The 26630-nt window shown below is 45.0% G+C and overlaps 7 protein-coding genes across 7 annotated transcripts; 4 read left to right on the top strand and 3 right to left on the bottom strand.

Annotated features, from left to right (window-relative positions):
* Window positions 1-8194: 8194 nt before the first annotated feature.
* Window positions 8195-8395, bottom strand: K441DRAFT_657943 (uncharacterized protein; the record flags this gene model as incomplete). Its single annotated transcript, XM_067648269.1, has 1 exon — window positions 8195-8395. A coding segment is annotated over one exon (201 nt), but the record flags the coding sequence as incomplete, so codon positions are not given.
* A 3363-nt stretch (window positions 8396-11758) lies between these two features.
* Window positions 11759-13549, top strand: K441DRAFT_657941 (MFS general substrate transporter; the record flags this gene model as incomplete). Its single annotated transcript, XM_067648268.1, has 1 exon — window positions 11759-13549. Exon 1 carries the CDS (start codon window positions 12074-12076, stop codon window positions 13547-13549), a length of 1476 nt encoding a protein of 491 aa, XP_067505443.1. The 5' UTR covers window positions 11759-12073.
* Window positions 13550-13952: 403 nt separating this feature from the next.
* Window positions 13953-14817, top strand: K441DRAFT_704757 (S-adenosyl-L-methionine-dependent methyltransferase; the record flags this gene model as incomplete). Its single annotated transcript, XM_067653549.1, has 2 exons — window positions 13953-13995; window positions 14067-14817. 2 exons carry the CDS (start codon window positions 13953-13955, stop codon window positions 14753-14755), a joined length of 732 nt encoding a protein of 243 aa, XP_067505442.1. The 3' UTR covers window positions 14756-14817.
* K441DRAFT_686297 (uncharacterized protein) lies at window positions 14762-15841 on the bottom strand (the record flags this gene model as incomplete). The annotated part of the gene is made up of 3 exons (XM_067651979.1): window positions 14762-15238; window positions 15301-15347; window positions 15421-15841. The coding sequence occupies 3 exons, from the start codon at window positions 15839-15841 to the stop codon at window positions 14762-14764; spliced, it is 945 nt and encodes a 314-aa protein (XP_067505441.1).
* A 418-nt stretch (window positions 15842-16259) lies between these two features.
* K441DRAFT_554351 (uncharacterized protein) lies at window positions 16260-19514 on the bottom strand (the record flags this gene model as incomplete). Its single annotated transcript, XM_067643225.1, has 3 exons — window positions 16260-18413; window positions 18461-18558; window positions 18611-19514. 3 exons carry the CDS (start codon window positions 19512-19514, stop codon window positions 16260-16262), a joined length of 3156 nt encoding a protein of 1051 aa, XP_067505440.1.
* A 3349-nt stretch (window positions 19515-22863) lies between these two features.
* Window positions 22864-24041, top strand: K441DRAFT_62876 (uncharacterized protein). The gene has a single exon (XM_067646209.1). It carries the CDS (start codon window positions 23081-23083, stop codon window positions 23882-23884), a length of 804 nt encoding a protein of 267 aa, XP_067505439.1. The 5' UTR covers window positions 22864-23080; the 3' UTR covers window positions 23885-24041.
* K441DRAFT_657934 (RNI-like protein) lies at window positions 23825-25576 on the top strand. Its single transcript, XM_067648267.1, has 3 exons — window positions 23825-24583; window positions 24637-24748; window positions 24865-25576. The coding sequence occupies exons 1-3, from the start codon at window positions 23933-23935 to the stop codon at window positions 25101-25103; spliced, it is 1002 nt and encodes a 333-aa protein (XP_067505438.1). The 5' UTR covers window positions 23825-23932; the 3' UTR covers window positions 25104-25576.
* The last annotated feature ends 1054 nt before the right edge of the window (window positions 25577-26630 follow it).

The following is a 26630-nucleotide window of genomic DNA, read 5'->3' as shown; positions in this document are numbered from 1 at the left end:
CTACCCTAGTAAGGGGTTAGGCTAGTAAAGGTATAGTAGCTATAGGTAAAATATAGGCTATATCCCGCGGGTGGCTAGGGTAGGTAGGAGCTCTAGCTCGTATACGGCTCCCCTATTAATAACTCGTTTAATTAAGTAGGGGCCAAGGTTTTTATAATTAAGTAACTTTATAGGCCTCTGCGTAAAGATATTGCGTATATCTAGCTATACCTAGTCACTAACACGCATCTCCGGTAGTGGCGTTCTATAATAGTCGGCGAAGTAGGCCTACTTTGCTTAAGCCCAGGCCATTTCTCCCTTGCAGTAGTTAAGTAGATTTTTTATACGGTCTACATGCTAGTCGGCAAGTAGCATCTTAAGGCGTTTTTTATATAGTAGTTTCTTATTAATAGGTTCTAGTAGTTCTATGCCGGATTAGAGGTAATATCCCTTATTCGCGAAGAACAGGGTAAGTCCTATAGTAGTTAAGACGTGGTTATTCGCTGCGAATTTACCTAGTAGGAGGTAATCTACCTAGTTATCTTAACTATAGGCAACTACCTGTCGTAAGTACGCTTTTATGTTAGTATTAGCGTTTTCTGGTTACCCAGCAGTTTTATAGTAAAAGGATATAGACATCTTAACGCAGATGCTAAGGTATTAGCAGATTCGTCTCTATATATTAGAGCTAAACTATATGCCTTAGTCGGACGTAATTAAGTTAGGTAACCCATATAATTAGTAGATTTCGCGAAGAAAGGCGTTAGTAACGTCGCTAACGGCTACGCCTTTAGTTAGGATATAGTGGCGCTCTTTTATAAGTTGGTATATTATTATAAGGATATTCTTATAGGTACGGCCATATCGCTTATAGGGTGGTAGGTTAATAACGAAATCTATAGCGATATCTGCCTATCGTTATATAGGTACTAGTAGAGGGTATAGTAGTCCTTAGTACTTTATATTAAAGGCCTTAGCGCGCTTATAACCGTAGCAGGCGCCTATAAAGCGTTTAACTAAGTCTATTATTTTAGGCCAAAAGTAGTATCAGCTAAGAAGCTTATAGGTTCCTCCTCTACCTAGGTAGCCGCTTAATTAGAGGTCGTAGGCCATTTAAATTAGTTGCCGTTATAGATTTTCTAAGTTGGGGATAAATAGATGGCCTCTATAATAGAGCCTGTTTTCTTTTACTTCTAAGGCTGCTATATTAATCTAGCCTAAGCTTTAGAGTTTAGTCGGTAGCGTATAGGCGCTAGCGGTCTTTGTAGTAATAAGTTAATATAGTAATAGGTTAACAGAGGTGTTATATGCCGTAGTAATAAGCTTATTAATTTTAGGAGGTAATTTTAGTTCTATAGTGTGGAGCTAAGATATAGTTAGCTCTATTATAGGTAGTATACCTAGGGCCAAATTCCGTGCTTTTAGGATTGTTTATTATTAGAACTGGTTATAAGGGTTATCTTTAGACTAAGGAAGGTCTTATAAGCGGCGTATTAGGCTATTAGGCTTAGTACCTTATACTCCTAGCCTATATACGATTTTAAAGTTAAAACTAGAGAGGAACTCGTTCTAGCGTGCTTAGCGTTAGTTTAGCTATTTTATAGTTATAAAGTACTTAAGGTTGCAATAATCCGTAAGGACTTTAGTTAGCTAGTTAGGTTCTGCTAAAAAGAGTTCTGGTTAAAATTCCTTAAACGCTTATATAATTACAAGAAGTTCCTTATTATAGATCTTATAGTTATATTCTTATAGTATAAGCTTAAACAAATAGAATGCGACTAGGTGGAGGAGACCGTTATTACCTATTTAGGAGAGGACGCCTATATTAACGTGGTTTAAGGAGTTAGTTTTAAAATAGAGTTATTATCCTAGTATAAAGTGAGCTAGAATAGGTGCTTTGGTAAAAGCATTTTTAAGGTCTTAGAACGCCTTCTTGCATTTAGGCGTCTAGATAAAATATAAATATATTTTTCTTCCTTTTACGGAAAGGCCCTTTATTCACATTATTGCTATAAGTAGTGCTATAACACCCAAGAAGTTATATATAAATTTTTAATAGAAGTTAGCAAAACTAAGGAAAGCTTATACGTCTTTAATATAGTTAGGGGTTTGCTATTTAGTAATTATATATACCTTCTTAGGGTCTATACGGATACCCTTAGTAGTAATAATTAGTCTAAGGTATTTTACTTCTATAACTAAGAATTTATACTTCTTTAAATTAATATAAAGTCCTATGTCCCTAAGGCGCTATAGAACCTTTTAAACGTGCTTAGTATATTTAGAAGGGTTATCGCTATAAATAAGTATATTATCTAGGTACGCAGAGTAGAAGTCGTTAAAGTAGTCCCGTAAAGCGTTATTAATATAGCTTTAGAAGCTGCCTAGGCCGTTATATACGCTAAAGGGTATAACGGTATATTCAAATTGGCCAAAGCGTAATACAAATGCGGTTTTCCATTCATTACCTTCTTATATTTGGAGGTGGTTAAAGGCGGCGATAATATTAAGCTTAGTATAAATTTTAGCTTAGTTAAGCCGCTTAAGAGTTTTATATATAAGCGGTACGGGGTATTAGTTCTTAATTGTAATAGCGTTAAGTCCTCTATAGTTAATATAAAATTAAATACCTCCTCTTAGCTTCTTAGTAAGGAGGATAGGGGCGGCTACTAGGGATATATTAGGGCGAATAAACCCTTTATCGAGGTGCTTATTGATATACTTTTTAACAACTAGAAGTTCGTCTTTTAATATTAGGTAGGGTCTCTTATAGGGTAGCGTTTTTCCTTATTTAATATTAATGGTATAGTTATTAGGTTAATATAGGGGGAGTATATCTACGCTCTTTTATAAGCATACATTAATAAAGTTATAATACCTCTTAGGGAGGAGCTTACGGAGTTCCTCGTTAGTAAGTCCTTTTTTAAGCTTTATAAACTTCTTAAAGTCTAAAGGTAAAAGTCCGTAGAGTTCTACGGGGGCATCGTTTTCTAAGAGGTTAACTATATCTATCCTATTACTATAGAGGACGTAGTCCTATTCTTTATTAAGCTTATATAGTTATAATTAGAAAGCTACGGTAACGGTCTAGCCTTTTCTACATACTATACGGTAGAAGGCCGCGGCACTTATATAGTGGTAGTTAGTTATAGGTAGGGTAATAAGGGGTTCCTTGGGTTAGTATCCTAGGGAGTAAATAAAGGCGGCTAGGCTATATCCTAGGCAGGTCTCTCTACAGTATTTAAAATTAAAGGTTACTTCTCTCTTTTTCCAGTTAATGGCGGGGTTATATTATTTAAGCTAGTTTATTCTAAGGATAATAGGGTAGTTAGTAAGTGGTATAATATAGGCCTAAAGTTCTTCTTGGTGCCTATTTATATCTAAATAAAGTTATGCCATATAGGTAATCTTCTATATAGTACAACTACTGTCGGCAAGTTATAGGGCGCGGGCTTTAGTAAGGGGTAAGGTAGGTAGGTTATAAGTACGCACGAATTAGGTATTTATAAATTTATTAATAGCTCCGCAATTAATTATAAAACGGCTTTTATATTATTTTTTAGCAGTAGTTCCTATTACGGGTAAAACTATCTATTTCTGTCCATTTATCTTTATTAAGTTATTTATTAAGCAGGCCGATATATAGATCCCCTTATTATTAGGGCGTCCCAACCTATAACTTAGGGCTAGGACTTAGCATTTTCCGTTTCCGTATTTAACTCTACCGCTATTACTACGTCTTCGTCTTATATAGTAGTAGCACATAGTAACGTATTTAGTATTTAAGGTACTAGGTTAGGTATTAGGTGGCAGCTACTAAACCTAGCTATTAGGCAGTTTAGGCTATAGCTATAATAGCCTTCTTAACAATATCTATAGCAACGCTTTAGCTTCTAAAGTAGCTCGCGTTCTCTATCTAGTAGCTTCTACGGGAAGGTTGGTATAGAAAGGTTAATATTAGGACTAGTAGTATTACTTAGGGTAGTAGGCGTTGGTGGTTTAGTAGGTCCGGAGGGCTTCTATAGGGAGGTCTTTAGGTAGGGGTTTATAGTAGCAATCTAATTTAGTCGTCGTTTAATCTTCCGTATAGCTGCTACTATATTATAAATATTATTATAGTTATAGCTAGCGGCTGCGTAACTAAGGCAATAAGTAACTTTTTTAAGGAGATCTTCCTGGTCTTTAGTATTGTCTTAGGTAAGGGCTCCGGTATATTCCTAGAATTTAATATAAAACTCATTAAATAATTTAGTAGGGCTTATCTTTAGGGCACGTAGTTTAGCTTGGTTAGTGGCCAGTAGGTCGTAATTACAGTATATTAAGTTAAGATTATTAAGGACTTCTTAGTAGAACTACTACTTCTAAAGGCCATTAGTCTCCTATTAGGCGAAGAGTCTATTAAATAGTATACCCTTTATTCGCCCGATAATATAGCTAATCTTAGTATCTTTTATAGGAAAAAGGCAGGCGCTCTAAGTTAGTTTCTCGCGAATTTATATCTTTTAGTGGCTATATTCTTTACGGTCTCCCTAGAAAACTAGGGGATTAGGGTAATATATATTAGACCCTATAGTAGCAGCTTAAGTTTAGTTGTTATAGCTTTTATTATCGCTTTAGTAGGGGTTTCTGTTAGGTAAGGCTGCTTAGCGCTAACCCTTTATTAAGTGTTAAGTAGGTAAAGTTGCCGGGGGCGTAGAGACTTAAGTGGCGTTATATATAGTAGAGAGGTATTTAGTATTATTATAAATGTGCTTATTAAGCTAAGATTATAGGTATTTAATTATGCCTTCTCTTTTAGTGACTATAGCAATAAGTGCAATCTTAGCCTTTTTTAACTATTAGATGTCGTGTTTAGATACGCAAAGGTTATCTTTAGTTTCTTAACGTGTATTATTAGTAAGCGCCTCGCGAGCTTATAGGTCTTAGATAATATCGCGATCTTAGGTAGTATATATCTCAGCTTATATAAGCTTTAGGTAGTAGTTCTGTAGAAGGCGGTAGTATTTATTAGGTTCTTATGCTACCATTTTTATAAACGTCTTAGCGTCTCATATTTTGATTTTAATAGATAGTAGCCCTTCCGCTTACTTATCCGTAGTTATATAGTTAATAAAAGATAAGATATTATTAGTGTCCATCTCCTTAGGGGTTAAGGCTAGGGCTAATAAATCGAATTCTCCTGGGATTAATTGGCGTTGTAGGTTAAGTATAGGTATTAGATTGTTCTTTAGGTTTAATATAGTGGCTAGTAAGGAATATTGTCTTACTATTATAGGTTTCTTAAAAGTATAAAGTAAGGTAACTTATAGGCACGCTGTTTTTAGCAGCGCCTATAGTATTACAGAGACGTAGAATTGGTTATAGGCTGGGTGTTAGTAGTAAAAAGGTATAACGTAATGTTACGGGACGGGGCAGTGGCTATAAGACGTATATATTTAAGGAGTCTACAAGACGTTACGCGATCGATCGTAAGGGTCGAGGGCGTAAGGAGGTGATATACCTACGCGTAGCTAATATAAGCTATACGCGAGGTGTACGTGAGAGCACGGGGCTCTCCTATGGAGGCCCCTATGGTGGGGTTCCGTAACACCTTATTACCCTAAACGCGTATAACTAGCTCTTTTAGAAACGAATTATAAGGCCTTAGGCGACGCCGCTTAACCTTATTAACGTTATCTACACCGCAGCTATATATAGTAGTAAGGAAACGTACTAGATTCTTATCCTATTATATAATTAAAAGGACCTTACTAACCTCTACTTTAGAAATAAGGTTAAACAGTAGCCTCGCCTTTTTCTTATTTACTATCTTATATACTGTTAGATAATTAATAGAATTTATATAAGCTGTACTATAGGTAGCAATTTTAATCCGCCGGAGGGCCTTAAACAATTAAATATTGCTAAAGAAGTTATTATAAAACAGGCAAAATTGTCGGATATTTGTTAGAAAAAGGTAGTAGAGGTAAAAGATAGCTTCTAATATAGGATTAAGCGTAATATCGGTAAGTTTGGTTCTAGTAGGTAGGTAATAATATTTATTAAGGCCGCTGCTAAATATAAAGCTAAAGTAATATCTATACTAACAAAGGTTTAGAATTTTATATTCTTTAGAAACTAGCTTACCTAGTATCTTAATCTTATAGCTTAATCTACTAGTAAACCTTACTATTATCTTATTAACAGATACTATAGATCTAGGCACTATAAATCATTAAAAGGCCTTACTGAGGGCGCTAGTAAGAGGTTCAATTTTAGCGTATAGGTGCTCCCTAATATTATTTATCGCGGGCGACAATATATAGAAATAATGCTTAAGCTACTCCTACTAAGCCTTTAGTATAAAGCTGCTAATTATATATATAGGGAATTTATTATCTTTCCTCTAAATATTGCGTGGCTAGCGCTGCTAGAAGACTTTTATATAGATAATAAGGCCGATCTAAATTATTAGTTCGCCCGCTAACTATTATAGCACTAATACAGACCCTAGTTAGGGGCTCGGCCGAGCCTTAGCGCTATATATATAGACGTGTCCTTTCTTTAACCTTCTCTAAGACCTTGTCTTAGAATTCTTATTTACTGGCTATTAATAGATTCTGTTCTTTTAACTAAGCCTTTATATTATTTTAAGACTAATAATAATTCTATCTTGCGATAAGCACGCCTAGGCTTACTAAGGCAAGTTAAGTGGTAATACGTTCGTTATAGCCTGGAAGACCTAACTAATAAGAACCCGCGCCAATACGCCTGCGACTAACTAACCCTAACGCTAGCACTGTATTGCTATAGAATAAGAACGGACGCTTATATTGTACTGCTAAGGACAAGACGCTAGTACCGTATTGCTAAGGACTAGATAACTAATCGCGCTAATACGCCTACGACTTAACCGACTAACTAAATAACTAAACAACTAACTGACCGGAGCTATTTCTAGACAATTAAAATAAAGATATAGAAAGATACGCCTATAGCTTAAAATAGTAAGGGAGAAAGCACATTATAATCCAGACGCGTAGTATTCTAGTAAAAGCCTAAAAAGGAGTTAGCCGGCTACTTAGAGGAGTGCAAAAACTAGACCTAGACCTATCCCTTACTATAGAGCGCGTAGTATAGTACTATATAGCCTAACGCTAGTACCGTACTGCTACTAACTTCTACTGCTTTACCTATAGCTTTACTGCTCTACTTATAGCGACTATTTAGAATAGATCTATAGCTAGGAAGGAAAACTATAATATTTTTTTTTCTTAACTAGGGGGACAACTATAAAGCCTGAGGGCAGGCTTTACTAAAGGGGGGGGTAATGTTACGGCACTAATATAGACCCTAGTTAGGGGCTTAGCTAAGCCTTAGCGCCATATATATAGACGTGTCCTTTCCTTAACCTTCTCTAAGACCTTATCTTGGAAGTCTCGTTTACTAGCTACTAATAGATTCTATTCTTTTAACTAAGCCTTTATATTATTCTAAGACTAATAATAATTTTATCTTATAACAAGCGTGCCTAGGCTTGCTAGGGTAAGTTAAGTAGTAATACGTTCGTTACAGCCTAAAAGACCTAACCGACAAGAACCTACGCTAATACGCCTATAACTAACCAACCCTAACGCTGGTATTATACTGCTATAGAATAAAAACGGACGCTTATATTATACTGCTAAGGATAAGACGCTAGTACCGTACTACTAAGGACTAGATAACCGATCGCGCTAATACGCCTATAACCCGACCAACTAACTAAATAACTAAACGACCGACTAACCGAAGCTATTCTTAGACGATTAAAATAAAGATATAGAAAGATACGCCTATAGCTTAAAATAGTAAAGGAGAAAGTACATTATAATCTAGACGTATAGTGTTCTAGTAAGAGCCTAGAAAGGAGTTAGCCGGCCACTTAAAGGAGTATAAGAACTAGACTTAGACCTATCCCTTACTATAGAGCGCGTAGTATAGCACATTATGTCTGATTTTGCTTAATTATCTACGTACTACCCAACCGTGCCGATACGCCGACGGAAGGACTTAACGCTAGTACTATACTGCCACCGAACGAACTGAACCCGACCAAACGATTATGCTAATACGCCTGCGATCTACTGACTAAATAATAGACCGAGCTCCGAATATTCGACCTACTATTACGACCAGACGACAGCGCCGATATGCCTGCTGCTATGACCCTATGGACTACCTAACGAGACAATATCTACCCTAAATTTTTTTTTCTCCTAACCTTCGTTCTTATATGACCCGGGGGACCCCGGGGGGCCCCGCGGGGGGGGATATTTAACGGCTTAGGGCGAGCCTTTTTAAAAGGCGGGAATATAGAGCTAGGAGATAATAGAGTTTTAAGAGGAACGATAAAGAACGGAAGGCTCCTAGCGATACATATTACTAGCCTGGGCCAGGCTATATACCGGCATAGCTATAGGACTACTGTATATACGTATCGACCTCCTAACGTCAGGACTAGTGCCGTACGGCCCGACGCTAGCACTGTACTACTACTGACTTCTACTACTTTACCTACAGCTCTGCTGCTCTACCTATAGCGACTATTTAGAATAGATCTATAGCTAGGAAGGAAAACTATAATATTTTTTTTTCTTAACTGGGGGGACAACTATAAAGCCTGAGGGCAGGCTTTACTAAAGGGGGGGGTGATGTTACGGCACTGATACAGACCCTAGTCAGGGGCTCGGCCGAGCCTTGGCGCCATATATATAGACGTGTCCTTTCCTCGACCTTCTCCAAGACCTCGTCTTGGAATTCTCGTTTACTGGCTACCAATAGATTCTGTTCTTTTGACTAAGCCTTTACACTAACGTGTCCCTCTAAAGCCTCTTCTTCCTACCTATATAGCGTCCTGTTTAGTAAATACCGTTAGCGTTATACTTAGTAGTATAGAGATTAGTATTAGTAGCAAGTAATTTAAATATAGGAAGACTGAAGAATAGCAGGAAGATCCTTAGCGGTAGGTTTTATCTACTTCTATACCCCTCTAATAAGCCTATTTCCTGATAATCTAGTATAGAAATATAGGCTTGGCGTTTAGAGCGATTAGTAAGATTAATGGGAGGCTTATTTAGAGGACCTTCGCAGCTACTAGCAATGACGCTCTCCTTACTAATTTCCTTACTAGCTTGCTAAGCAGTAATATAGAACTCATGCGGAAGGTTTATAATACGTATAGGCTCCTTAGGAATATAATCTATGGGCTACTAGCTAGTAGAAATAGATAGAAGGCCTAGCTTTTAAACCTTATTAACTAATAATTTAGGCAGAGTAGTATCGTCCACCTGGTCCTCCTTATTGCCCTCATTAGCTCGCTCACCGTGCGGCTCGATTATAGCTCAAAATCCTGCCTCCTCTACCTCCTCTGCCTCCTCTACATCCTCGTCCTCGTCCATTACCTCCACCACCTGTATACTATATGGCGACATATACTAGCGCTGCGGCGTTGGCGAGTCCTCACCCACAATTAGCGTCCGCACGCGGGTTACCCAATTAATTGGTAAGCCGTGTATATACTGAGGCGACTGGAAGGACTGCATAAAAGCTATCTAGGCGGGCGTTGGCGAGGAAGAGCTTAAAAGATCCATTAATGGGTAAGGAAGTCGATATTATAATGAGATTCGATTGATATGCATCAAAAAATCAACATCTGCTGAGGGCAGCGATGCGGTAGATTCCGAACGCTAGGGCTAGGGAGGCCTACGATACCAAGCTTATTACAGTATAGAAGCTATATACGTGGCTTTTGGCGTCAGTCCGTCGCTCGGCGGCGCGCGGGAACTAAAAGTCCATGAATTCAAACACACAAAGGGATGTACAGTTGGTGGCGATTTAGCGGGCCCGTGTACCGTAGCGAAATATTTTTTTTTCAAGGGGGGTGAGCAATAAGCGAATTTCCCAAACAAAACCACGGTAAGCGAGGTGTGCGCGCCGTCCAATAAGCACCCAGCAATTAGTGCAACCATAGACCTGCATTTTCACCCGCTAACGACATAGAAGCGCCATGGAAGGTTCCCCTGCAATGCTATCCTCGAGTAAAGCTTCGTTAGACGTCCTGCCTCGATATTTAAAAGTCTTGCGTCCCCTTGGCGTAACCATCTGTGTTGAACATAGTGGCTGCTACAAATGTTGCGCGACACCTCGCACGGCCGCATTTTCTATCAAAGCCGGGCGGGTTAGGGAAATTCTAGAGGTCCAATTTCATCCTGCCCAAGCAATGTAAGAGTATGGAGCATAAAGACTGCATATCCCATGCGCCGTTGAGGCGTACGCCAAAAGAGGCCCGTGCGCGAACACCAAAACATTAACACGCTCCTCCGAGGACTCAATTCGGCTGTGCTTTATGCAATATACCCCTCTGCAAAGAAGGACCTTGCTAGCCTAATTAGTATACGATAGAATCAATTATATATGAAGTTTGAGCTTTATTATAACGATTTAGAGCCTTAATTCGTTGATCAAATTCACGACTTTATTTCACCAAGACTCAATTCAATCTAGTGACTCTAGTTGGTTCGCTTGTGCGTACGCCTTTCTCAACGGCGCATGGGATAGGGAACTTTGATTTTCGCGATTTTCGCTAAGTCCTACTATGGCGGTACCTTGTGTACGCAGATGTGATCAAGACGCCTCGCAAAACGACTTAAAATTTAGAAATTCTCGCCTAGCAAATTTTCCCTACAAGGGGGTAACATGAACGGGTCAGACGCCCACCCTGCTAGTATGGGTGAAGAAATAAGCGAGTCCAGAATGACATAGCGGGGCCAGGTTATTTTGCTTACTGTACTAGCAGGGTGGGCGTCTGACCCGTTCATGTTACCCCCTTGTATAACGTAGTTCACAAGCGAGCTGGCACCCCAAGCGAGCTGGCACCTCAAAAACTCACCAAAAATTAGAAAAATCGCACCTTAATATCTCAACAACTACTTAATAATAATTAATGCAAATTTAATAGCGGCCTATTAATGTAATAACTAACTTATATAGNAAGTATTGGAAATCTTATATAAGCGGAAGTAGGTTAAATAGAAAAAGAGAGGCAATTCCGCCCCCACTTTCCTATTTAACCTACTTCCGCTTATATAAGATTTCCAATACTTNCTATATAAGTTAGTTATTACATTAATAGGCCGCTATTAAATTTGCATTAATTATTATTAAGTAGTTGTTGAGATATTAAGGTGCGATTTTTCTAATTTTTGGTGAGTTTTTGAGGTGCCAGCTCGCTTGGGGTGCCAGCTCGCTTATGAACTACGTTATGCAGTCTTACCAAAGCCCACGCATAGAAGGCCTATTACGGAAGTCCCTAACAAAAGTTCTTGCACCTTCCTAATTAGGAAGTTTTAGGAATAATAATACTTATTGCTGCTTTTTATTTTTTTCATATATTATCTTACTAAATATAAATTAAAAATCCAATAAAGAATTTTTATTATATCCCTTAACCCGTCAAGGCCCTTAGCGTAAGTGGTCCGTGCGGAACGTTGTTCTCAACGAAGTCAAAGGCTTCGTATTTCTGAGAACGGCTGCTTGATTCAACCGGTTTGATTGGTGAGCTCTTATCGATACCGTAAGGACCAATTTTGACGGGTTAAGGGATAGTATTGGGCTAGTAAATTAATCTTTAAAGTTTGCGTGCCTTAATATATGCTGGGTAGACTTTAGTATACGCTACGTAGGCTGTAAAATACGCACCTGAGTTGCGCGTACGTCAGTTTGAAACTTCCTGGTTAGGAAGGTGCAAGAACTTTTGTTAGGGACCTCCGTATACTTGTTCGCTTAGCTAGCTGCTAACGTTTATAGACTACTGTAAATTATACTGTGGGGAAATTCCGCCTATGTCCGAAACTCTGTAGGCTTATAGCCGAGACCGGCCGCAACTAGAGGAGTTGGAGTAAGTATTTCCACATGTGTGGTGATCGCTACTGCATGTATAGAAGATTCTCTTCTCCGTTCTCGGCATATCCAAAAAGAGCCTTCAGCATGTCTGCTAACCCTCCCCAAAAGCCTCATTTCTCCCCTGCATCCCATCTCCACCTCCAACCTCCCCACCCACACCCTATCTCTAAGAATGGTAGCTTTCATCAAGTACCTTTACCATGAGTTCGGTCTCTCCTCCGTCCACTCCACCGGCTGGGATGCGGTTCTGATAATACTTGCCCGGTGCTGCCGGATGTTCGCCTATGGCACTAACTCCCTCCTTCTCGCATTGTTTTTCTCCGAGCTCCACTTCTCAGACTACCGGATCGGGCTTTTCATGACTTTAACCCTCGTCGGCGATGTTGTTTTGTCTTTGTTCCTCACACTCGTTGCGGACAAGGTCGGGCGCCGACTGATATTGTTCTCTGGGTCCATTCTCATGGTGCTATCGGGCTTCACGTTTGCAGTTTTCGAGAACTTTTGGATCCTCCTCTTTGCGGCCGTTGTAGGTGTGATTAGTGCGACTGGTGGCGATTTTGGCCCATTTCGCGCCATTGAGGAATCGACCTTATCGCAATTAACAAACCCGAAGACGCGAGCCGACGTGCTGGCTTGGTATGTCACGACGGCAAGCCTTGGGTCTGCAATTGGGACTGAGATAGCGGGGCAATCGGTAGAGTGGCTCCGTGGAAGAGACGGTTGGAGAGTGGTAGATGCATATCATGCGTGCTTCTGGGTGTATTCAGCCATGGGGCTTTTGAATATGATATTCAGTGTTTTGCTTAGTGCAAACTGCGAAGCCGAAAAAGCTGAACCCTTAGGGACAGAGGAGGCCGAAACCTTACTGGATGAACAAGATCCAAAGGACTTAGACGGCCGTGATAGCGAGGACGATCAAGATATAAAAAAGCCTCCGACCACCGACGATTCCTCATCAAAGCCGAAAACAGAAAGCCGCTTCGCCCGGATATCGCGAGAAACTCGACGTATCATGTATAAGCTCTGGTTTCTCCTAATTATTGACTCCCTTGCCGACGGCATGACGCCCGTCACGCTAACGAACTATTACATGGATAAAAAGTTCCACTTACGCAAGTCCACTCTCGGTAATATCACATCTGTGAGCTACTTTCTCGCGTCATGCTCGACTGTCTTCGCTGGGCCGCTGTCACGGCATCTTGGCCTTATCAATACTATGGTCTTTACGCATCTCCCGTCTTCTGCCGCTGTTCTTTTCTTTCCCTTACCACAAAATGTTCCTGTGACGGTCGCCCTACTTCTGGTCCGCATGGGGTTAAACAACATGGACCAAGCCCCACGATCGGCCTTCATCGCTGCCGTGGTGAAGCCCGAGGAACGTACAGCCGTTATGGGTATTACAAGCATGTTGAGAACACTGGCGTCTACTGCTGGGCCGAGTGTTACTGGTATACTTGCAGGGAGTGACCGATTCTGGATTGCATTTGTGGCAGCGGGCGCGTTGAGAATTACATACGATCTTGGACTCTTTGTCATGTTTATTAATGTAAAGTTAGACCAGCATGAGGAGACTGACCATAGTAAGAGGAACGAGAGGCCTGTTGTTTCAGGACAGGCAAGTGATGAAGAAGAGTTAAGAGAACTCTAGACACGATAATAAGTTTGTAGTTGTAGAAACTGCATGAAATAAATGGGCAGCGAATGATATATGTGAGACTTTAGATTGAACTTAGTCGAAGAGAGAATGGAGGAATGGTAAGGCAAAGCCGGGAGCGCAACCGAATGTGAAAACGTTCTTGCTATAAAGAATGGAGAGATATCATGATGCACCTTCAGATTACTAGAAGGGTGACATGAAACATCTCTTATCGAGACTTGCTCATTGGCCAATGTATACCCGTAGGCCACGCTCAGTCACCCCCAAGAGAGGCCACGGTAGCTCTACATCAAGTGGGCAGTTGAAGAAACCTGTTGGCGCTGATTCGCGAGGGCGGGAGCTTAGGCCTTCGATAAACTTTTTCTTGTGGACCTCGAAAAGGCTAATCTCCGCTATGAACCCACCGCCGAACCCCCCAGCTGAACACCTCGATCCCAGTGAGCTCGGCACGAAAGAATAGTACGCTCCCTCTTTTCGTCTCCTATATGTACACATTTTATCTTGGAAGCTGACAACCGTATCAGCTGGGACAACGCCTACACAGTCGAACTCACCAACCACGCCAGCAACGCTGACGATGAAGGCACAATCTGGTTCTCCGATGCCTCTGCCGAAGAGCGCATTATAGCACATCTCGAAGACCTCTCAGACACTGAAATCCTCCACAAAGACACCACCTCCTTCCTAGATCTGGGAACAGGGAACGGGCATTTGCTGTTTGCACTGCGAGGGGAGGAATGGCAAGGCAAAATGCTCGGAGTAGATTATAGCGCAGCGAGTATGAAACTAGCGCGGCGGATTGGGAAAACGCATCAAGAGCATAATGAGGAGTTTCTGGGAGTAGAGTTTGAAGAGTGGGATATCCTGAATGAGAAACCAGGAACCTGGCTAGAGGAGGGATTCGATGTGGTTCTAGACAAAGGCACATTCGATGCCATAAGCCTTAGTGACCAAATTGATGATCAGGGCAGGAGAGTCTGCGAGGGATATAAAGAGCGTGTAGAACCTCTAATAAAACCTGGAGGCAGGCTTCTCGTTACTAGTTGCAATTGGACAAACGAAGAGCTAAGAGCTTGGTTTGAGGTTGAAAGTGGACAATTGGAGTTTGAGGCTGGTATCAAGTACCCTAATTTCACGTTCGGTGGGAAGACTGGACAGCAGGTTTGCACATTGAGTTTCAAGAGGAAGAGCAGGTAACACTGCTCAACTATGCTGTCGCCGTAGCCGGCTAACGACAAGCCACTTCTTTCTTTCCCCGTGATCCTCTGTTCCTCCATCTCTCTCCGCCTGCCATCTTCTACGCTTGCCGTCTGCGTCCATCTCGTAGATGTCCTCGATTTCCAAGCCTTCCTCACCTACTACCTCCTCGAAGAATGGCGCCAGCTTCGCGCGACCTGTATGGAACCCTGCTATCACAAACACTCTAGCATCGGTTGAAGGTGAGAGGAAGTGCAGCATTGAGCGTGCAAGGTTGTGGTGTTCATGTGGCATCCATAGACAATCCGCTGCGAGGATACGGGTAAACCGTCCAGCATTGGCTTTAGAGAAGGTCGAGTCCAAGGTCCCCCATTCGTGACCTTGCACAGAGAGACATGAGCGAAGGGATTCGGGCACATTATTCTCAACGTTTCTAGTGATATTTGCAAGTAGCTCTGGGGCCGGATAGTCTGAGATCACTACCTGCAAATACTATAAGCCTTCCCTCCCGCGAATTGAAAAATGTAGCAATATATAAAACCTACCTCATCCGCACCGGCTAGCGCGCTCACGATACTTGCAAGTCCTACGCCTAGAACAAAAATCCCATATCAGCGCACGTCTTCTAGGTATCACACCTCTCCACCCCGAGGCCTCGAACCAACCTGCCCCAAGCTCGAGCACTATTTCGCCCCGCACACTCCACAGCTTCTCTTCCTCATCGCCAGTCCACCAGCCACTCTTAGCGTCTTCCTCTCCCTCTCGCATCCAAACCCCACTATCCCTACTCTCCCCATCTTCAACCCCGCCCGTTCCTCTTCCCCCAACCATCTCCCCCATTAGCACGCCCGCATTCCACAAATAGTGTGCGAACTTCTTCCGCTCGTTCTCGCCACTCGGGTCCGCAACGCTCAGCTCCATCTCCCCGAACACGCTGCTCTTGTACACGATGAGCGTGTTCGGGTCGTCGCCATGCTGGTTGCGCAGGTCGTCAGTGAAGATAGAGCCCAGCGATGACGCGAACAGGTCTTCGGGCTCCGGGATGGAGGACACCGGGGGGACGAGGCGGATTAGGGACGGGAGCATGCGGTGTGAGGGTAGTGACAGGTGATGGTGGGGAAGTGAGGCCAGGAGTTGAGGTTGCGGATGTTGGTTAATCTCTCTATACTGCTGTGTGAGTCAGCTATTATTGTGAATTGGGGGGACGTAGGTCCGGTGGAAAGCGAATGATGCGAAGTTGCACAGGGGGGATAGGAAACATTGTATGTGCAAAGCCAGGTATTGGTCTGTGCACCGATTATGGTGGGGTGAAAATGCGGTATGCCACGCTAAGTAGGAGACTCTAAGGCAAGAGCTGTTTCATGCACTCGTTAATCCACCTTTGTACGGGGCGTAAATCGGTTCTAGACACATAGCTTTGCAAGGCTTCCAATAGCTCTTGCTGAAACCTAACGCTCTATGCTTTCAACATCGTGAACTCATCCTTCACTTCATAAACCAACACTCATACATCTCTAATGCTTGCGCCACTCCCCCTGCCTATTCCAATTTCCGTCTCTACGAGCTCTAAGCCAGATAGACTTGGATATCTCTTGCTAAAACTAGCCTCCCAGTCGTCTCCGTTCGGGATTGCAGCGTCCACTGGAGTCGGAAGTGGCTTTCCAGCCGGCACAGCCGGCTTCGCAGGTGACATGATTGGAGCTTCAAATTGGCCTCCTGTCCTTAGAGCCTTTGGCTTCGGTGGGGCGCTAGGTCTAGAGCCCGTTTTAAGCGCTGCTGCAGGCGCTGAGGTAGATATGGGTGCCGAGGACGCTGACAGTGGTCCAGGGTTTTGGGTTTGCAATTGCCTTGATATGCCATATGCCAAATCTGCTGGTGGTGCCCCTGCCAGCTTAGCAACAAGCTTTCTCGAAATAATAGGAGCATTGGGCTTCGGTTCATCAAAGGGCCTTGCCGGCAAGGCCTTCGATGATTCTGTAAACCTTCCATAACCTTCAGCTGTTTTTGCCGGAGTAGCTTTGTTGTCATCCAGGAGTGTCTTGACACGATTCTGGATTGTTGAGGCACGCGTGAGACCGCCTTTACCTCCCTTGCCACCTTCACCCTGATCAGCAAGCTGTTTACGGTACTCAGCTGCGGCATCAGCAACCCGCTTTTCTTCTTGCGACAAACGACGTCTTTCGAGCTCCCTCCGAACCTCTGGTGGTAGATCCTGAGTCTCATCGATTGCGTTCTCATCGTCGCTTCTCTCACCAGTCGCTTCGGAGCCAGCAATTGGTGTTAGAGAATTACCAGGCCTATCAATAAGTTGATCGGTTGGAGTTTGAGGTTCTTGAGGTGCTACATTGCTCTCGAAGCGGCGGAAGGCATCACCAAACTTCCCTGCGAGAATGTTTTTTGTGTTGGATAGGGATATAGATGGAAGGCTCGATCGCTTGCCATGCTTGCTCTGGCTGCTGCTTCGTCTATGATCTTTCTTCTTTGATAGGTCGTCACTTTCCATCACGCGCAAGAAGTCAACATTGGATGTGATATTCTTATCTTCTGGCTCCGAGTCCGAGTCGTCAAGAGCGGCTGCAGCAGTCTTCGCGGATTCGCCCTGCCCAAGGGTCCGTCCTCGTAAGAGTTCCCGGTCACGCAGGTAGTCGAGATTGGATTCTACGTGCACGCTGGAGGGCCTCGGCCGAGCGTTGGCAGACTTGGATCTTCCAAGAGTATCACCTATGTCCAGGGCTGAGGGGCGCTGCCCTTCAAGAGACGGCCGAGAGGAAGCAGGAGATTTCGGTATAATTAGAGTTCCAGTTTGAGATTTTGACCTGTTAAGGTCCAGGATTAACGGACGCTGTGGTAACGAGTAGCCCACTCCCAAAGTCGGTGCGCTTGACCTTGGATTTTCGGGTGCTCGAGGTTGGCTCAATGTCCTGTTGTGATGAGGGGTAAAATCTGCCGGAGGGAAGCGGTGCACAGGCCTTTTGTTCACATCCGGATATTTTTTCGGTGCTGGAGAAGGTGAGGGTGAAGTCATTGTGCCGGTGGACACCATAATTGGTCGTTGTGGGGTGGGCTGATGAATAATTGCAGGCTGTGATGGGCGTAGAGGCTCATTTTGAGTCTCAACTGGCTTGGGTTTCTTAACAGAAGCCGATCTAGATATTGAAGACGAGATGCCGGTAGAAGGTCGTATGCTTGGTGCTGAATCCACTTTGGCAGTTGGCGGTAGGGCGAAAGCATCATCGGCCAATGCTTCTATTACCCGTTTGTTAAGACTTTCTTGCTTGGGGTCAACTGGTGCTGGTTGACTGAATTGGAATTTGGTCCCTCTATCATGTAACAAGGAGAACTCATCGAGTGAAGGGAAACGTGCTGCAAGTTCATCGGCAGCGGCGCTTCTAACTTGCACCGATTGTGAATCGAGGGCTGTAAAGGGATCATTTGTCGTCCCTCTCATAGGAGAAGGGCTTGGTTTCACTGCGGGAGAATGCTGCGATGGTCCTGTAGGTCTTCCTCGTCTCATAGGTGTTATGTCAGGAATGATCTGGACGGCCTGTACGGGAAGGGATTTGTGGATCCCGATAACTGGTAGAGAGGGTACACTAGGCTCTGGTGATGGGAGCTGTTCGTTCCTACGAGTTTCCGATTGTGACCGGTTCGAGTAAATCTGAAAATCTGTTAGTGCAGCCATATTTAAGGCTCGTGATAGCGTACATCTTTGATTGGTAACTCCGTGTTTCGCATCGAACACACTTCACGTAAAACTTGATATATGTTCGGTCTCATCTGAGGATTTTCTCGCAACATTGACGCTGTTTAAACATATTAGCCTCTGAAAAGTGTGTCCCGTAGCTGGAATATTACCAATGAGTTTCTTCGTGCGATCTGAAAAGGCTGGATACGGAGGGAATTTGAATGTCGCATTGAGGATAGCCATTTGTCCTTGCTCTTCAAAAGGCGTTGTGTAGTAGCACAGTTTATAGAGAAGTACTCCTAAGGCCCAAATGTCACTCTTTTCATCTATTGGCTGGCCTCTGTATACATCAATCATCTCTGGGCTCCTGTACTGCAATGTGGTATGCCTCTGAACATCGTCCTCGATCAGCCTGCCTTCAGCGGCAGTCTTTGCAGCTGGCCTGGGAGGAGCGGTAGATCCGAAATCGCAGAGTTTGTATATCCTTGAAGACCCAGAAGATGATATCAGGACATTTTCAACCTTTAAATCTCGATGTAATAGTGGAGGCCTCAGGTAATGCATTGTCGCAACACCCTCAGCAACGTCGGAGAAGATCTTAAGAATCTCTGGTTCTGTAAGCCGGTGCTGTAACCGGGTGTTCATGAAATCAATCAGCCCTCCCCCAGAACAGTATTCCATTAGCAAAAAGACCTCATATCCTCCTCCCTTCAGCTGGGAGGCATGGGAATCCATGTATGTCACAATATGCTTGTGGCCTTTCAGTTTCTTCATTGTCTCCACTTCCGTCCTCATATTTGCCAGAGCCTCCTTGTCCGGCACAGCAACCCTTTTTAAGACTGCAACATCTGCCCTGTTCGTCGCCTTATTGGGGACTTGTACAAGATAGACGTGTGCGAAACCTCCTTCGGAAAGATATTTCTCAATGACAACACGTTGATTTCCAACTTGGACCTTTGTGCCCGATGCGAAAGTCCCTGGGGGGGCATTGGAGGTAGCTGCTGGTGCACGATAGGCTGCAGATCGGTGGGGGACTGACGAGGCGGCAGACTGGCTAAAGGGTGCAGAGGACATTGTGGGCACGAAGCTGAATCCTGCGCAAGGCAGGGAAGTGGAAGTTGCAATAGTTAAGGATTAGACATGCTGAATCCTGCGCAAGGCAGGGAAGTGGAAGTTGCAATAGTTAAGGATTAGACATGCTGAATCCTGCGCAAGGCAGGGAAGTGGAAGTTGCAATAGTTAAGGATTAGACATGTAGTTTCTAGGCCTTGGATGGCACCGGGTGGACTCGCACAATGAGGGTGCGAGGACGTGTTCAACGTTGAGAAGGCAGCTGTTGACGGTCAGAAGGTCCAGTAGTTTCGGATCGGAATTCCTAGCGGCGAGCGTCACAGAACGACGCCAAGCCAAGACCCTTACCAGCATTGACAAGCTGCAAAATATGTCAAATATTGTTAGTGTTTATAGGACATCTTGCGAGCGTTCAGGGATCATATTCCAGGTTAATAAACTCTTAATTACAGACATCTTTTCCTCTCTTGTTACCCGCAATGAGAGCCCGGTTTCTTCACTGGGCGTCTGATCGACTACTTCTGAGACGTTCAGGACGCGAACGGCATGTGAGCCAAAATTTCTGCTTACGATGAAGAGCATCGAGCCTATAGCAGGGCCAATACATGGCTACTTGACAGCCTTGCGATTATTCAGGGGTAAGAGAGGAAACCGAGGAAGTAGGCTTCATGTTCTGCCTATTCAAGAAGGTGTGTTATGGGCATCATTGGCCGCGCCTTCAGCCCAGCGAGGGATAGATTGCCTTTTTTACGCCCTATCTCAGCCATGAATGTGGCCCAGGATCTCCCCCACGGCCCCTAAATTATCACACGGAGGCGATGTACTGCTTTAGAGGTTGGCGTACTTTTTAGCTTTCATCCGTATTTTTATATCCCCCCATCATCCAAGGCTATGTGCTGCGTCAAATATTGTATTATAACTCGGAATTTTTCTCACATGAAGTGCGGCTACTTTATTCCTTCCGTGCTGTATTTGGTCTACTAAAATAATATATCCTTGTCCATCCTTTCTTGAAGTTACATATTCGTTCGATGTGGGAATCTCAAGGCGAAATATTTGAGCTGTTCCAGCACTTCCCCTCGAGATGTGGACGACGGGAGTTGATTGGGCTTGTTGAGAGTCTTCCACGTGTCTTGAGTTGCGAGTGACCATCAACGCAGTCGAAGTGTAGTGTACGAACCCTATCACTGGACGTCAAAGTCTGTGCTACGTGAAACTGACATGTTCTAGGTCAATCTTTTGGGCAACATGGTGAGAGTCTATGATCTAATATTCGATGTTGGATAAATCGAATACGAAAAGAAACGCACTATCTTACTGTTCTTGGAAGGTACGGTGCGGCATGTGTCCGGGCAGGATTTAGCCATCCCAGAGGTTGCCACTAATCCGATCTACGTCTGCCTATTGTCAAACCCTAGTGTTGAGATCAGCCGCTGCGTGTCTTTTTCGATAGCGCGGACAGTTCACTGTGTATTGGGTAAGGCCGTACGACTCGTGGTTTCCTAGAAAATAGAAAAAGTTTACAGGCTGCAGTAGTTACCTTCACTCCAGCTTCTTTTGCCGTGACGGTGCATAATCAAAAGTCAAAAACGTTTCTATCTCACAAGCCGCTGAAGCGTCTACGTGATTTTGCCTGACCTAGCTGTGCTTTTCATGAATGGCTTCAGATACTCTAGAGAAGAAAAGTGTCCTGTATATTAGGTTGCGTAATACTTTAGATGCTTATATCATATCATATACTATTATTAACCACTCCCACAAGATCTTGCCGTGTCCCCGAGCCTCAGTAGGCTTCAAATAGCAGCTTCATGAAGACGCTCCAGAAAGACTAGCATAAGTCGTCGCCAAACAGTCACACATACCTTCAGCACATATTGTGTTACGTGAGCCTGATCCAGACCTTCTCTTGAAATAACATTACATTAATCTCCATAGATTTGTCGATGTTTCCGAGATGTCCCGGAATAGTTTATGTGGCGTCGTTGAAGCCGTCGGGAGCAGGAAAAAGCACTTTTCAGACCAATTAACTTACTACGGCCAAGGGCTTCAAAGACAACATCAAACAGTCTACGCGTTCCTTCTCCCCCGAGTTAGAACCAGCAGGATTTTCGGCAGCCCTTGCAAGTGCTTGGAAGCTGTAGTTGTAGAGACAGATGAAAGCCGAAACAGAACTAAATCCATCACAATGATGATGGCAGGTGGTAGGAATAGGAAAGATCTCAGCAGTTGGAGGGCGAGGACAGCGATCTCGATTGCAAGTACCCCGGGGCTGTCGTGGGTAAACATGCAGTAGCTCGGAGCCGCCCGTGTTGGGCTGTTTCCCAAGCGTCGCCGGTGCGATTCAACGCTTCTCTACCGTTGCCCTGCAGACGTCATCGCAGCCACAAGCAGTACAGGCCACGCGGTCACTAAATGCAAGAGAAGTTTGGAGAAGGCCTGATACACCGCCTCACGCTAGGAATGACGAGCCGCGTTGAACCATGGTTCCCAGCATGGCACAAGCTGGAGGAAGAAACTCAATTCAGAAGGCGGACCCCGTTGAGCACCGACGCGATCGCGAAGGTATTATTCTCTCAAGCTGGCCATCGGGAAAAGCGGAGGAGGCGTACTGTTCGTGTATGCCGCAGCAAGGCTTCGTGAAACTCCAGGATGCGGGCGTTGCAAGCCAGGCTGCCAGGCTGCCAGGCGCCTTGTGGATTTGTGAAGGTACAAAGCAGTCATGTGTTGCAAGACATGACGTCTGGCAAGGAGAGAGCAGAACGGGGAGAGATCGGAGGTATTGTAAACCGGGAGGCCGACCTGCAATCCCCTTTTGGTGTGACTTTTGGCTTCACCGTTGGCTGCGGGCGGAGGCTAAGGCCAGAAGCCGTTGGAGTGATAGGGGAGAGGTTTTTGAGTGACAAGCTTAATGCGGCTAGAGCATCGGAGTTTCGGCGTCTTTTACCTGTCTATAAGGGCAAGAATCTGCAGGCAGGGCGAAGCACCTGGGTACGATGGAGGCATGATGCAAGCGCATCCGTTTTGATGGGCCCTCCTGTACGCAGAGCCTTGAGACTGCCAAGCACACGGTTGATCCTGTTATTCTCAGCTGCTGACGACTCTTCACAACTGTCATTCCTTCCTCTCCTTAACTAGACCCTCAACCTACATTCTCAACGATATTCTTTCGCACAGAAGGCGCTACACGCTGTTGCTTTGAAATTTTTGATTTATTTATCTACTTTGACAGAAAGCACTGGCCTGTTCTCCACCGAGCCTCCCCCGGAACATCACTCTCCCAGCATAGTCCTTTAACCCGTACCCCTTCACCCCGCATAAGAACCCAAAATCCGCTCGGATTAATTCATCCTTTGGGCATTCTAGCTCTTGACATACCTACAAAATCGCGTGAACCTCCCGACTGCCTCTGCCCGGTTTACTCTGTGTCCTGCCCTTCTCGGCGCACTGCCCCCCAGCCCTCGAAACCCCCTCTTTAAACCCTACACGAGAAACCTCCGCCTTGCAAATACGAGCCGCAAGATAAGCCAACGTCAACAAACACATACATCACTTCTATCACCACTTCCAACATGTCTCGCTCCCGCCGTTATCACAGGTCGCGCAGCGGCTCAAATTCAGACTCATCAGCCTCCACATCACCAGAACGAGGGGTGGACGATGACAATGACTCCTTCATGCTCCAAGCAAACGACTCACAGTCATCACTCGCGCCCTCTGTATCCTCGGATTTCACGGATAGAGTAGGGAGACGAGAAATCGAAGAGAGGTGTCGCGTGTCCCCTATTTGCCGTTTGCCAGCCGAACTTATGATCGCTGTATTTGCAAAGCTATCCTCGCCGGGGGATTTAAAAAACTGCATGCTAGTATCAAAAGAATGGGCAAGAAATAGCGTGGGGTTACTTTGGCATCGACCGCAAACAAACAAATGGGGCAGCCTGCATAGTGTGGTACAATCAGTACGGAAGGTGGATAGTTTTTTCGACTACTACAACCTGATTAAGCGCTTAAATCTATCTGCACTGGCAAATGAAGTCAGTGATGGTACATTACAACCTCTGTCGGGCTGCAAAAGAGTGGAGCGGTTAACTCTTACAAACTGCTCGAAGCTTACGGACCTGAGTCTTGCACAAATGCTCGAGGGAAATCGCAGCCTGCTGGCTTTGGATGTCACCGGGCTGGAAAGCATCACAGATCGGACCATGCTGACTGTAGCGAACAACTGTCTAAGACTTCAGGGCTTAAATATCACGAACTGCAAGAAACTTACGGACGAGTCGCTCGAAGCAGTCGCCCGGATTTGCCGGTATGTCAAAAGGGTAAGTTATATGCCGCGCATAATCTATGTACATATAGTAAGGAGTCAAGCTGACTGACTGAAGCTGAAATTCAACGGCTGCTCCCAATTAACCGACAAATCGATTATGGCATTTGCCATGAACTGCCACCACATCCTAGAAATCGACCTCCACGACTGTAGATTCCTGGAGGACGAGTCAATTACTGCCTTGATTAGCGAAGGTCCCCATCTGAGAGAACTTCGCCTGGCGCATTGCTCTAGCATCACGGATAATGCGTTTCTTCGACTCCCACCAGACACGAGTTACGAAAGTCTCCGAATTTTGGACCTTACAGACTGTGGCGAACTGCAGGACGCAGGCGTCCAGAAAATAGTTCAAGCCGCACCCCGACTACGCAATCTCGTCCTTGCCAAGTGCCGCAACTTGACTGACCGGGCCGTCTTGGCAATCACGCGGCTGGGCAAAAACTTGCACTACATCCACCTCGGCCACTGCTCGCGTATAACTGACGCTGGCGTGACGCAACTTGTCAAACTCTGCAATCGGATCCGGTACATTGACCTTGCTTGTTGCTCCAACCTGACGGACAACTCGGTCCATCAACTGGCAACACTGCCCAAACTCAAGCGCATCGGGCTGGTGAAATGCGGCAACATCACGGATCGGAGTATATTGGCTCTCGCGAAACAGAAGCAGGTGGGGCATAACGGGCCCGTGGCTCCAAGTTCGCTTGAGAGAGTCCATTTGAGCTATTGCACCAACTTGACGCTAGCGGTAAGTCTTTGGAAATGGGGGGGTTCCAATTGGTCGGGGCTAACCTGAATTAGGGGATTCATGCTTTATTAAACAACTGTCCACGGTTGACGCACCTCAGTCTGACAGGCGTGCAAGCCTTTTTACGGGAGGATCTAATCGCGTACTGCCGGGAGGCTCCTCCAGGTTCGTGCATTTCTCCGCCTCCACGTTCCTTATTCTGTAACCCAGCACGTGCCTCATTACCCCTCGCCACTCACCCCATGTTCACGTTACATCCACCCCCCTAACAACCAAAATAGAATTCAATGATCACCAACGCGACGTCTTCTGTGTCTTTAGCGGCATCGGCGTAACCAATCTCCGCAGCTACCTCAACAACGAGTCACGCATCCCCGCCTACGAAACCGACGGCACCATGTACGACGAAAGCGAGGAGCAGGAAATAGTAATCAACGTCAACGCTCAAGTCTCCGCCATGGCCATTGAGGAGATGGACGAGGACTTTGGCGAAGGCAGCGAGGTCATGGGGCAGGACTGACATGACTAGCGCTTGTCGCACAACACTATCGCTCGCCTACATCTTCCCATGACTCGATGGGCCCCGGGTTACGAACATCATTCACAAAGATTGAACTGAACTAGCCTAATGTATGGAGTCTAGCCTGTACCACCCTTTTTTTTTCTTTTCCTTTTCCGTCTCGCGTCCCTCTTTGTCTAGCCCTGATTTCGGTAGTCATGTCCTGCTATTATGTTTATCACATTTACGGCCAGCATTTTGTATCTATGGATGAAAATCAAGGGGGGTGCGGGAGTTGGGAAGTTCCGCAGGGAGGACGCGGATGGAGTTCATGCGAGACGATACCCAGGACAGCATGCCTACTCATGCGAAGTTTGCCCGTTGTAGATAAATACCTTTTTGATTGTATTGGGGCCCCCGGTCACAGCGAGCGCAAACGACGGCGCGAACGGAGTAGATATGTCAAGAAATGAAACATGTTAGGCATATACAATAAATACCGTATCGCATCACGCCGTACGCGAAGGGGGGAAAAGCAGCTGTGGTGAAGCCACTGCGGGCGGACACGCGGTGGTTGCAGAAATCCCAACAGTATGTGATTGATGGAAACAAGCTTTGGCCAACGGTGCACCCTGCGTCACGTCTCCTGCGTCACACATCTCGTGCGGAGCAGAAAACGGTGATGGAAGCATTGCTCCCGACGTACCCCCTAGATCCAAGGGAAAAAACGCCTGAAGCTGAAACGCTCCTCCCTGATCCAGAACTGCCACAATTAAAATAAAATAAAAATTAAAGGGGCGTCAGGTATCGGATATCGCCCACACACAGACCCACACACAGACCCACACCGATAGCTGTCCCTTATCAGGCCTGTCTTGGTATCCCCACCGCTAATCCCCGCCCTGGCTCCGTGGCACCGAAGGGGATACCCAGCGAGCCTGCAGCCCGCAAGTTTCCGAATGCAGATCTTTTTGCCGCTTGGGTGCGGAGGGTCTTAGCTGGGATCCGCTGTGATGGTTTCGCCGAACCTCCGACTTCAGCTGGGTTGCGATTTTGGTGGAGTACTCTGGATCCGGCAGGTTACTCTGGGTTCCTGGGTGAGGGTGTGCGGTGGGTTGGCTGGGTTGGTTGCGCAAAGCACACGCGGTGCCTGAGTTTGTTTGATTGGCTATTGACGTTCAGATGGGTTAGGTGAGAGATATTTATCGCACAAGTGATGAGAATGTGGATGTAGATAAGAGTGTTGTGAGATCATATGCTAGGGACGCTAATTCATCCATATCCCCCGGTGAGTTTCCAGTTCAGGAAACTTAGTGTATAATAAGCTACAACAACATTGTTTACTCTCGCAGTGACTGATGGGACCAGCATAATAGGCGTGAGGTCTACATGAGCTGAATTAGCCACCACCTACTACTTCAAAATTTCCGACGAGGTAGGGGTATGTACAATGGGAATCGTCTGAGGCACCACAATCTATAACTATATTTCTAGAACCGTTCGACATTGCTTTTGCGTAATACGACTCGTCTTGATGAAGCACTTCGG

Source organism: Cenococcum geophilum (assembly GCF_001692895.1).
Source record: "Cenococcum geophilum 1.58 unplaced genomic scaffold K441scaffold_15, whole genome shotgun sequence".
NCBI classification, from domain to species: Eukaryota; Fungi; Ascomycota; class Dothideomycetes; order Gloniales; family Gloniaceae; genus Cenococcum; species Cenococcum geophilum.
Note: the sequence above shows the minus strand (reverse complement) of the source record. Positions and strands in the feature narration are given on the sequence as shown.

What these genes read in the sequence shown, in the direction of transcription:
- K441DRAFT_657934 (XM_067648267.1), top strand. Translation starts at nt 23,933, where the DNA reads ATGGCATTTGCCATGAACTGCCACCACATCCTAGAAATCGACCTCCAC. An exon ending in GCACCAACTTGACGCTAGCG is followed by an intron (nt 24,584 to 24,636) that starts GTAAGTCTTTGG and finishes AACCTGAATTAG; the next exon opens with GGGATTCATGCTTTATTAAA. An exon ending in CTGCCGGGAGGCTCCTCCAG is followed by an intron (nt 24,749 to 24,864) that starts GTTCGTGCATTT and finishes CAACCAAAATAG; the next exon opens with AATTCAATGATCACCAACGC.
- K441DRAFT_62876 (XM_067646209.1), top strand. Translation starts at nt 23,081, where the DNA reads ATGTCTCGCTCCCGCCGTTATCACAGGTCGCGCAGCGGCTCAAATTCA.